Here is a 12379-nt window from a genome sequence, read left to right on the forward strand (position 1 = left end):
GCGAGCGAGAGCGATGATGAACGGAGGGGGAGGAATGGTGGCAGCCGGAGCGGGAGGTGCCGGAGGGAGCGGCGGTGGCGGAGGCGGCGATCGTGACAGAGGGAAAGGTATCGTGTTTGGAAACGGGTACGGGAGTGCCAGGGGCAGGGCCAAGGGGAGGGCGAGGAACGCGCCGGCGCGTACACCGTCCCAGGTGGAGCGGGAGAACAACCGCCGCCGTGAGCGCCGCCGCCGGCTGGTGTCGTCGAGGATCTACACCGCGCTGCGTGCCGAGGGCAACTACACCCTTCCCAGGAACTGCGACAACAACGAGGTGCTCAAGGCCGTCTGCCGCGAGGCCGGCTGGGTCGTCGAGCCCGACGGCACCACCTACCGCAGGGTACGTAAATATATGTTCATCCTTTGCTACTAACTTGCCATCTTGTAGTAAAGTAGCTCTTGTTTTCTTTGTCGAGTTACGCCATGGATTTCTTGTTCGTCCCATCCTGCATTGCTTCGTTCAGCTTTGTAGATCGAGCTGTTGTTGTTTGCATCTGCGAACGGTTGCAAGTAAGCCACGATTCTTTTCCATGAAAATCCAACGGCTTTTTTTTGCGAGCTGGCGATGCACGTGCTCCTTTCTTCCGAGATCGGAGGACGGGAGGAGAGAGAGCTTCCCTCCTCTCGTGTGGCTCCGCGACATGGCGGCTGACAGTGCATCACGTACGTCGGCCACATCTCTGATGAGATGGAAGCTACCGTGTCCCGTTAGTGTGCCTGTAGTTGTTATCGTTATTCTTGATCTCTTTGTGTGTGTTTTTCCATGCGTGTCAGGTGCGGCTGTTGCTTTCAGTTATTAGTTGCAGTGTGAACGGATGATGCAATGCCAGTTTTTTAGTTAATGGTAGAATCAAGGCTGAGAAAAGTGTGGACTCGCATGCGTACCAAATCCCCTAGCTTTCTTTCCATTTTCGATTTCTTTTGGTAGCCTTGATAAAACGAACGCAACTGTGATGTCTTTTTAAAACTTTGTTAGTAGATGATGCCCTATCCATTTGCAGTGTCCTGGAATTGCATACTCCTATTTGTTAGTACAGTTTTGCAGTATTTCTAGTCGTATTACGGTTCGCTGACAATGGTGGATCTAGCGTTGGGGCGGGTGGGGCTCAAGCCCCCTACCGCCGCCTGGACACTGGAGCCCCTCCTTAGCTCCTCCATGAATTTTTAGGTGGAAGGAAGAAGAAGAAAAGGGATCGGAGGGAAGGAAGGGGAGGAGGAGGGAGCCCCTCCTAAGCTCACTGCATCCGCACGTACTGTTTGCTGATTGTCCTGATCTACCATGACTAGCAGGCAGTATAGACGAGCATATCCATCAATGTTTCATGCACGTTTAGGGCTGATGATGATGACGCGTAGTGTTACAATTTTATTCACCTCTAGTTTGTTGATGGATCTTGATTCATGCATGCATGTTGTATAATTCTCTGTGTAGTTTCGATTTTTGATGATTGTTCATCTGTGTCAGTGCCAAGATTTGTGAATGTGTTCGTTCGTTTTGCACGTGTTTCAGGGATCCAGGCCTCCGCGTGGTGTGCTGGGTGGCTTTGGCGCCACTGCTCCGGTGAGCCCCGCCTCGTCCACCCCCCCGACCCCGACCCCCCCGACAGCCTCCTACGGCCTGACCCTGGGGTCCTCCTCCTCGTCATCCTCCTACCTCACGCTCGGCGGCGGGAGCGGCGGCATCTTCTACGGCGCCGCCGGCGGCGGCGGCAGCAGCAGCGGCCTGCCGGCGTGGTTCCAGAGGCTCTCCCAGGCCGGCGGCCAAGCAAGCTCGTCCACCACCGCCAGCGCGCCTGTCACGCCGCAGAACGCCTCCCCGCCGCAGCTCACGCTGGCGCGCTGGGCGGCGGAAGACAACGCTGCTGCTGCTGCCGCCGCCGCCGCCGCCGCCAACCTGCAGCCGCGGTGGGCCGCCGGCGCCGGCCCCAGCCCCTATGCCCCACAGGCCCAGCAGCAGCCCCTCACCATGCCGCCGAGCCCCGTCGGCGGCGGCTCTGGCGCGGTCGACCCGGTGCTGCTGCTGGCGGGGATCCAGATATCCGCCGCCGCCAACAACAACAACAATTACAGGAGGCCGCCGCGGCCCTACACCTACAGCCCCCTCGGGACGCCGGGCGCGTCGTCGTTCGCCGCCGGGGCTTCCTCCTCCAGGATGGGCACCCCAGGGCCGGTGCAGAGCAGCGGCGGCCCCTGGGCGCCGGCTCCAGCTCCGGCTCCGGCTCCAGCGCCGGCGCCGGCACCGGCTGCCCGTGGCGGCGGCGACGGCGACGGCGACGTGGAGATGGAGCCGCGCGAGTTCTCGTTCGCGTGGGATGGGGAGGTGAGCCGCGAGGACTACACCGACGAGGATGGCCTGGAGCTGACCCTGGGGAACTCCAAGACCCGCGCCGACCGCCGTGGCTGAGCTCGACCGCTGACCTGCTGCATGCAACAAGATGATGCGCGTGAGCTGACGTGAAGCTACTACCTTTATAGGGTTTAGTCTCGATCTCAACGCAGACTGGCGTTTACTTAACAGCTTTAGCCTATCTCGCCATCATCAGTTATCCTTTTATTTCCAAAACAAAAGTTATCCCTTTTTCAAAAAAAAAACAAAATTTATGTTTCCGTTTAATTTTAGTTGTCAAGTGATTTAAAAGTAAGAAGACATATGGTATGGTAAGGAGAGTGATGTCGTCTTCATGTAACCATGGAGCTGGTGTGTCAGACTGTTTAATTATCTAATGGAATGCTTTAAGTTGTATTAAGTTAGGCTAATGTGTTGTGCTGTATGTTCTTTTATTTGGCTAATAATCTTTTGGGTTTTCAGATTTTAGTTGATTTTTGTATTGATTTGTTTGTAAGTTTTAAAAAAAATCCTCTCTCTTCGGTTTTTAGTTATATAAGCTAATGTGTTGTAATTTATACGCTTTTATTTGGTTAATCATCTCTTTGTTTTTTCTGTGTTTGGCAAAAAAAATCATCTCCTTTTTTTAAGTTGAAAAAGGGCCTTCTCTTCTGTTTTCAGTTATAAACTAGTGTGTTGTTGCTGTGTGTGCTTTTTTTTGGCTAATTATCTCTTTGTTTGTACGGTGATTTACCAAAAATCATCTCCTTTTTTAAGTTGATTTTTTAAGTGATATTAAGTAGATGCGTTGTGCTCTGCTGTGTGCTTTTATTTGGCTAATCCTCTCTTTGGTTTTACTGTGTTTGCAAAAAAAAATCTTCTCCAAGCTGATTTTTTTTAAGTTGAAAAAAAAGCATCTCTTCAGTTTCGCTGGTTTCTGAAACTGATTACGGGCAGCTCTGCGGGCTGCAGCCTCTGATGAGCAGCTACATTTGTTGGCATCCCGCATCCACTTCGTCCCAACTACCAATCATTCGATGGCTCCCTGGAGCTGAGGAATATTTGGGCACATCTCTGCCATGCCAGAGAGAGAGCTTCCGTCCACCCGCATTCCTGCAACGTGCCATGGCTGTGGCAGTCACGCTGCACCGCACATCTTAAACATCATCGTATCATTAGTGCTGACATAATCGCACACGCATTTTCGTCGCCGTGTCAGTGTCAGGCATTCAGATGTCACCTGAGTTCAGTGCGTAGTATGGTGTCACTGTCAACCAAAGATACTCAGTGTAGGTTTTTCATGGGTTATCCGAAGAACAGGGCAATGCCTTTGCTCTGATGCGGTACTGTGTACTGCATGGCAGCATGGGCAAGATAAGTTGCCCCCTGCATACTCTACATAGCACAACAGGATATCATCACATAATTACATTACTGCCCCTGGACTGCGGAGCCTAGTCAGGGATGGACTGCCCCCCTGAGTTCCCCTGGAGGGGCTGCACAGATTCAAGCAGCATAGGCATAGGCATAGGCATAGGCATAAGAATAAAAGCTGCAGGCAACCGAAAACCGGTATTAGAGGACAGTCACCCGGGAAGGAGTGATGATATGATGATACACAATTCCACACAACTGATCAGACCAGCATGCCTGCAGGGAGGATAAGCTTTTTCTCTTTCATATCTTGATGTAATTGTCAACCCAATGTACAATATTTACAGAGTGGATATGTTGTTTGAACCCACTTAACACTCCCGAACGAAAAGGAACCTTTGATGTGTCGAAGAATGGCGTACTGTACAGTTGCATAATTGCTTCCAACGAATGTGTGACGAGCGCAAATCCGAGGACCTGAATGGATTTACAAGGAGGCGGCATGGCATGCCAGCTGCCAGATGCCTAAAGGAGGAGAGGGTTACTTCCCAATCCTGTCGAACAATTCAGGCAGGGCTTTGTACAGAGGGGAGGCTGCAGGTGGCCTGGCCATGGATCCCAGAAGGATGTCAGAGGCCTTGACAGGGCCGCCGTAAAATCGAGCATTCTCAGTGTCTCGAGTTGATACTATGCTGCCATTGAACGCGCAGCCCACAAAGGCACCTGATACGGAAGACACAATATACATAATAAGTGGTTTCAGAAAACAATCACTAATAGGTCTATTTGATCAAACTTATTAACCCACAAGTACCTGCAATGATTAAGTAATGCATTATTGCTATCAAATAAAGATGTCACTAAGCAGATTGCAGGAATGAAACAATGACGTAACTTAGTCACTCATTTCTATCATGGACTGTAAGCACTAACAAAACCATATGATGAACTCACTGTCATCTAAAAATGGGGCAAACAAGCTGTTTTCTTATAATTTCAACAATTAAATATAACAACTGATTTCTTATATAAAAATTGTTATGCGACATGGCATATTTACTGCTAGCGAGTGGCACCAAAAATATCAACCAAAAAGGTTGGTCAATAAGTATATTTTCCTTTTTGCGATAGTATCTTTCATTCAGTTATTTAGTTGACTTCACACACCAACAGCATCAATTTGTCTGCCTTGGCTCTGTGACAGAAAATTGCCCTGTGCTCTCAACTCCTTAAATCTTATCATACGGCCTTTAACATTGCTAATGTCCACATTAGCCTTGTCAAACATGCCGGTAGCCCAAGACTCAACCACCTCTCTGGTGGTAATTTTAGTGTCAGAATTATAGGAAAGGACTAAGCTTTAAAGGGATGAAAAATATAAAATTTTGTCAAAGCAAACAAGGTGTCGTGTACCTTTTAACCTTTTATGTGCATGTTAGCAGGCTTAAAACTTTGTAGATGCCGTGCACTTCTCTAATTTGCAAGAAAAAAAATGGTATCTTAATTTCAATTCTTCATTAAGAAACTATGAACTGCCAGACATCTCTAAACAATCATTACCATGAGCAAACTAAGTCAGTATCACATACTGCATCTAACAGTAAAAAATGCCTTTGAAATCGACTGTGTCAACTGTTTCCCGTCTAAATCTCATGAATTGCAGTAATTTACAGCTAAAAGCAATTCGAAACATACCTTTGCTACAACTGTATGTGTAACATGCAGCATAGCCACCATCACCAGCACGGAAGTCAGCCTCAGCTACTCGTCCGACATGGCCAGCAGAAGCACTAACACCAGCACCAACAGATAGATGTGCCTTTCCACTGAATGTCCTGATGGCATCCGTATTCCTCAGAACAATGATGAAGTCAGCTATCTCACCTCCAGCCTGTTGGGAGAGTCAAGCAAATATCTGATTTGTTAGAAGGTGCTAGTTTGATACAAGAAATCCTTCCATGTAAAGGAACACTCGAAAAGCTGGGGGCACCTGAGCTCCATATCCAACACCACAGGTGGAGATTGCTGAAGGAGGTGACCAGGAGCCATCGGCCCTTCGAGCAACAACCAGCCCAGTGCCAAGCTTGTATGTAACCATCATCCCGACCTTCACTACAGTAACTATAGCAAGACCTTTTGCTTGTCTAAGAATAGCGTCAGGTATAGCCTTCTCTGGTTTCAACCTTCCTACCTGAAGTACATGAAAGAAAATTTTAATGATAGTACTCCTGACAGGCTCAGAACAATGGACAATCAGCAGTTCTGCAGCCAGACTAATACACAAATATACTTTTCCAGCATTTCACAGGAATACAATAGCTGGCTCATTCTAAATAATTCAATTCTTCTGTCACTGGAGCTTAAGCGGTCTAGAGATACAAAAATACAGGGGGAATAAAATATAAAAGACTTAAGTATCCCGTACAAGAGAGTATGAGATAGTAACACATTATATGATAAAGCAGTTATTTACTTAACCAATAGACCCATCCTACTTATGCCTTTGCCTTTTTTTTCTATTGCGTATTAAGAATGCATTTTCACTGCTTTGATTAATCATGTATTCAGATTGTATTATTGCATCAAACTTGAAAGTAAAATAAATCACCATAATATTCCATGTAATCTTATACCATAATAATTGGATTAGTCAGATCATTCATCCAACTAGTAACTATATGAAATGAAAATAACCATATTTGATTACTTGCGATAGACGCTTCCCAACAAGGTTTCCTGATGTCAGCTTATCAAAAACAATCTACTAATACATAAATAGTTGTACCATAATAATTGATAAATCACATTAGCATATGGTGTGAAACATTGAAACTTATGTTTAACACTCAATAAGAACAAAACGTGATAAATCAAGTGGCCAAGGAACACATATAAAGTATTGAACTGACTAGTCCAAATTAAGCAAAAATACAAGAAAAAGGCATACCTTACAGTAACTGCGTAAAGAATTTGCAGCCTTGTATATCTCGTATTCCATTGTGTGTGCCCAAGGGAAGTTCAGCCATGACCTCAAGGTACTCAGGTCTGTCACATCCTGAGTTGGAAGTTGTGACGCACGACTGATCTGATTCATCAATTGTGGTTGTATACTCTCAAGCCGTACTCCACAGACATCACAAACCCTTTGAGGTTCTGAAGTTCTAAATTTTGGAGGCATTAAGCTTCTACCCTTTGTACAACCATTACAAAATACACCACCACAGAAACGACAATGATGGCGAGAGCATATTATCGGATGAAATCGTACGCTGCAGAGCATGCAAGAGGTAGCAGCACTGTCAGGCAACCACTTTGTTGGCTCTGTCTCAAGTAGCTCATTCGCAATACCAGCATTAGCATCTGCAAGTGTTTGCGCCATATCCTTCCAGGCTTCTTGGAGGAAGAAGTTGGATACCACCGACATCCCGCATCTCCCAAAATCATATGTAGCAGCAGATTTCACTCTATCTTTTGCCGCAACAACCATATCAGCAAACACATCCCACATCGTCATCTCCTTATTGTCTTCATCCAGCTCCCAGCTAAACTCTTCCTCCGGGAAGTACCCACCATTGCAACCAAACCCCCTGTGCCACTCCTCACGGTCCTGCGCCGTCATTGGTGGGACAGAAACAGGCACCCAAATGCCCGTATGTTCATGAAGTGGTTCATTGTAGAAACATTTTCCTGGTTCCGTCTCTATTAAAGTTTCAGTTGTATCCGTGATGCATCCATTAGCAATGGGGGCGCAGCTAGCATCATGGCTGTTGCCCGTGCCATTTTTGGCTGGTGACTCGTCTGCCTCTTGTTCAAATATGTTGAGTCCCTATAGTAGGAAAGCAAAATTGAGTTATAACAGAAACTCATTCTGGGAAAGTTGAATGATTGATCTACTTAGACTTGAACTCCATGAGAAAGACCTTAACTAGTCCACTGTGTATTAGCAAGGCTCTAACGTCTAACCACCTGCTAATAAAAAAACAAAACCTAGCAAAGCAATTTTGGATTTCCCCCCTCCCCGCAGCACAAGGCACACGCGCCCATAAAAACTTGAAATTTTTCGCTCCTCGCTTAAACCTATATAATCACCAATTGGAGCATCCTAAGCTGGTGCCAAGCAATGCACCCGAAATTCCCCTATTTTTAGCACAACCAATCTACGAGCTCCTCGGCAAGACCAACTCATCTCATCTCAGCTAAACGAACCGTACACGCAACCAGACTTCCCAGAGACGAAACCGGGTGAGGGAAGGAAGGTGGGGGACCTCACCGCCAGGCCTTCAACGCGCTCGCCGTCGTCGTCCCACCTCGCCGGCGAGTCGCCGCCGCCGGCCTCCCCGGAGCCTCCGCCGCCGGGCCGCGGCGGGTCGATTGGGCGGTGGGCCCGCTCAGTCCCGGCCATGGGACCGCTCGGGCGGGTCGCGTCGGGTCGATTCGCCGGCGATCGGGTGGGGCAATCCGTGAATTTTGCTTCCGCGTTTGGTAAAGGAGGCGGCTTTTTTCTGTTGAGGTCGCCGCGGATTTGGAGTTTGGGACGGAATCGATTGGAGGAGATGGGATGGAGAGCGAGGCGAAGGCGAGACGACAGAACTAGCTGAGCAGGGGATTAATTGGAAAATAATCATGGTTTCGTCTGCGTTAATGACACGTTGGCCCAACTGAAAGCCCATTGGTAAGTGGGCCCACCGAGTGTTTGGTCTGAGTTCGTGCCCTTTCATCCGTTGGGCTGGGCTTGTGCTTCTTCTTTATTTGGTTATTCATATTTCAGACTTTGCACAGTTTCAGTACTCTAGGAGCTAAGCTTTTCAATACTCTTTGATTGATGCTGACACCAGCAGATACAGTATAGGGATGTCCCTAAGCATAAAACCTATTTTTATTTCTTTTGCAAAAAAGAAGCCCAATCTTTTGAGTTAGTTAGGCCAAATTTCAGAATGTCTCTGATTCTTGTCATACAAGCGGCCAAATTTTAGTTGACAATTTGACACGGTGAACCTCTCTTACGTGTCACTTTAGTTGTATGAAAGAAGGAAAAATGTTTTTTGAGTACAAGTGATTCGACTCAGTGAGCTTGCTGTAAAAAGCTGGAGTATTTATGATGGAAGCGAACCTTTTCCCGTCCGTATTCGATGTTCATTTGCCCCTCTCCCGGCTGATTGCTTCTCGAGGAATGTCCAGAATTTTTTTATTTTTAACTCTTTTTTAAAAATATTTTTAAAAATAACCTATCCCCAACTTTATTTGCATTGGGTGACCCTTTTGGTCACGCCGCGGGCCGTGGCATGCATTGGCGCGGTAGCGCTACCACGCTGGTGCGGCGAGGCAAGCCACGCTGGCGTGGCGCTGACTGGGCAAGGCGTTGCCGCGCCACATGCACTAGCGCGACATCCTTGTCGCGCCAGACCGCCTGGCGCAGCAGTGCCAAGTCTTGACAGGCGTGCCGGCCCTTCCTACTCTCTCCCTCCTCTCTTCCTCCTCCTCCAGCCCGACCTAAGACACCCTCTTTGCCGCCGCCCCCCAAAAAAAAATCCCCCTAAATCCGGCTATTTGGGGTAGGAAAAGTGGGGGAATCGATCCTCGCGTTGTTGGGAAGGTATTCCCTTCTTTTACCATTCCATTTAGTAAATCGAAGGGTGTTTAGGTGAACTAGGTTTAGAATTTCGTTTTATTTTCATGATTTACAAGTTTGTTATGTAGTAATGGATGCTTAGTTCATGCGCAGTCAACTCTCCGCTTACGATTTTAACGTGTAGACGTAGTTGCATCATCGATTTATATGGTTGTTGATGTATTGGTGTAGTGTACATGGCATGTGTACGTTAATTTGTCTAAAATGTCTAATTAATATAGTTTGTTGTTGTTGTTCGTAGAAAATGAGCTATATTTGTATTTTGTAGATGGATCGTTTAGTTCGTATGTTTCATGCTGTGATTGTGAAAGAGAATGGGGAGTTTGAGAATATGAATGAGGCAGTGGAATTGTTCGATGCTCGTCCAAGTTTTAAAGATTTAGTTGACTGTGCAATGAGAAAGTATGGATGTGGAATGGATGAGATGACATTGAGAGGCCGTTTTTGTTGTGGGAAAGCTAGATCTCATTACGTTCTTATGAACTTAGCATCCGAGTCTAATTGGAAGCAATATAATGAGGTAGTTGAGCATGCAAATGTTGTATGTTTGGAGGTGGTAGTTGATATTTGTTCTAAGCCTAGCGTAAATGTTGCTTTGAGAGATGAAGTCCGGTTAGTGGTTGAGAATGGTACCCAAGAGTCAACAATTTCACAGCATGGTTTAGGTGAAAGCCAATTTGATTTTGGCTTGGGCATTGAGAATGATGATTTTCCCAATGATACTTTTGAGCAGGAAGAACCAAATATAGATAATAATGACATATCTCTAGGTTCCGAAGATGATGACTGTCAGGAGGAGGATGGAGCACAAGATATTCAGGCCAACGCACATGAAAATGTAGTAGTCGGTGATGTGCCTGAATGTGAGAAGGAGGAGTCACAATCCGAGGAAGTAGGTTCTGAATCTGAGGAGAAGGAGTCACAATCCGAGGAGGATGGGCTGCAAGTCACACTACAACCGTGCATGATGTAGACAATATTGATCATGTGGATAAATGTTTTGATTACATCTCTAATGAGTTGCAATTGTTGAAGGAATATCATATCGAACTCTCATCTGTTCCCAATTCTAAGGACATAAGCATGATCCACAAATCCATATGTAAATCTACTATGGTGAATTCGGAAGGGATACCCTATAGTGAGAATCTTGTGATTAAGAAGGGAATGAAGTTCAACAGTCTTGAGAAGCTCAAGTTTTTCTTAGCTGACTACGCAGTGAGGTTACATAGACCTTTTAGTGTAGTTCATTCTGACAAGAATCTAAGATATGGTGTTATATACAAGTAAGGATGCATGTGGCGTGTATGGTTGCACCTAATTAGAAGCACGGGATAATGGAGGATTTCAAAAGTTGTGCAACCTCATATTTGTCATTCTTCTCAGCTGAAGCGAGTGCACGCCCAGTGCATAGCTACATACCTTGGGCGGCGCATCCTAGGAATTGTTCGCGCCGACAGTGAGACATCGGTACCATCTCTCGTGGAGTCCATATTCGCCTTTAGTGGATACCGTGTCAAGTATTCAAAGGCATGGCGGGCGAAACAACACGTCGTTGCACTGCTTTGGGGATACTGGTAGGAGTTGTATGGGGATACTGGAAGGAGTCATATGGCATGGTTCCTAAGGTCATCACCACTATGGCCTACTACAATCCTGGGATAAAATGGTTCCCTCACACGTTCAGCATGATGCAACCTGACTATTAATAGTGTTTTAAGCACGTCCTTCAGAGGGTTTTTTGTGCTTCTCACAATGTCGTGTGTCTTTCCACATTGTCATCCTGTGATACCTGTTAACGCTACATTCTTGATCAGGAAGTATAAAGGTACACTAATGATGGCTGTTGCTTTAGATCCAGAACAGCAGTTTGTGCCTCTAGCTTTTGCCTTAGCCGAGAGTGAGAATAACAACAGTTGGTCATGGTTGGTGAAACACGTTCGCCGATACGTACTTGGATCATCACGGCAAGTATGTATGATCTCATGACCTCCTAAATTGTGCGAACGACCACATGAATGGTATGGTGAGGCTTGAGCACCTTCTAGTCGTATGGCAGTACTCGAGCACATTCGAAGGCTCAATTCGATGGAGTACTCACAAGGAGCACCACAAACTAGTCGGTGATGTCCAAAGAAGTACTCGGGACTGCTGCATTTGGCTAAAAAGTAATCAGGGGCTTGTCGGCCATACATCTATGGGCCCACCGGGAGGCTTAGATAGTTCTACAATACGGGACTATACATCAAGATGTGTTCGACATGGAGACTGTGGTACAGGACGGCGCAGTTTATGTGGCAGACAAGGACTAGTCAAGGATTAGGAAACTACTCGTAGCAGTTAGAGTAGGACTCTCTGGTCGAATCTGACTAGTACTCTTGTACAACAACCGACCTGTAACCCTACCCCCGGCAATATAAGGCGAGGCAGGGACCCCCTCCAAACATCTCACAATCCAACCACCACACAGGGTGTAGGGTATTACGCGACATAAGCAGTCCGAACCTGTCTAAATCGTGTGTTCGATTTCACCTTCGAGTTCCTGGTCTTTGGCTAGCCTCACGCACAAAACACTACCTCCGATACCCCCTCAGTATGTTGTTGGGTCTAAACACTGACAGCGGCGATGGCAAGTAGCTGCGGGGAGTGCGAGGTGGAGGCTGGCGGCCAGTAGGCGAGGTGTGCACGTGGTAGGCTGGCGGGGACGGCCGACAGATGCGGTGAGTAGTACTCATCGACGGCCATGGAAGGAACACAAGAGAAGCCTGTTTGTAGATATGAAGTTCTCCTCGACGACCATGTTGCAATAGGTACCTCATGGTGTTGCAGTAGAGATTTTTGGATGTTGCAAGTGCTATAGATGTGCGCAGATGTTGCAGATGAATGCATTTTGTGATTTTGCATGATTGATTTTCTGAGATGTTTCGATGTTGTAGCAGTTGGCCTTTGATGTTTCATCTGTTGATTTTTTTTTCACATTGCAATGTTTGTTCCCATACGAGGTTGACCTC

The 12379-nt window shown here is 46.8% G+C and overlaps 1 protein-coding gene across 1 annotated transcript; it reads right to left on the minus strand.

Annotated features, from left to right (window-relative positions):
* Nucleotides 1-4016: 4016 nt before the first annotated feature.
* LOC117866291 (uncharacterized) lies at nt 4017-8322 on the minus strand. The gene is made up of 5 exons (XM_034750477.2): nt 8010-8322; nt 6687-7565; nt 5730-5930; nt 5435-5630; nt 4017-4462 (listed from the first exon to the last, which is right to left on the minus strand). Exons 1-5 carry the CDS (start codon nt 8139-8141, stop codon nt 4281-4283), a joined length of 1590 nt encoding a protein of 529 aa, XP_034606368.1. The 5' UTR covers nt 8142-8322; the 3' UTR covers nt 4017-4280.
* Nucleotides 8323-12379: the final 4057 nt, after the last annotated feature.

The sequence above is a fragment of the Setaria viridis genome, chromosome 1, assembly GCF_005286985.2.
Source record: "Setaria viridis chromosome 1, Setaria_viridis_v4.0, whole genome shotgun sequence".
Taxonomy (NCBI): domain Eukaryota; kingdom Viridiplantae; phylum Streptophyta; class Magnoliopsida; order Poales; family Poaceae; genus Setaria; species Setaria viridis.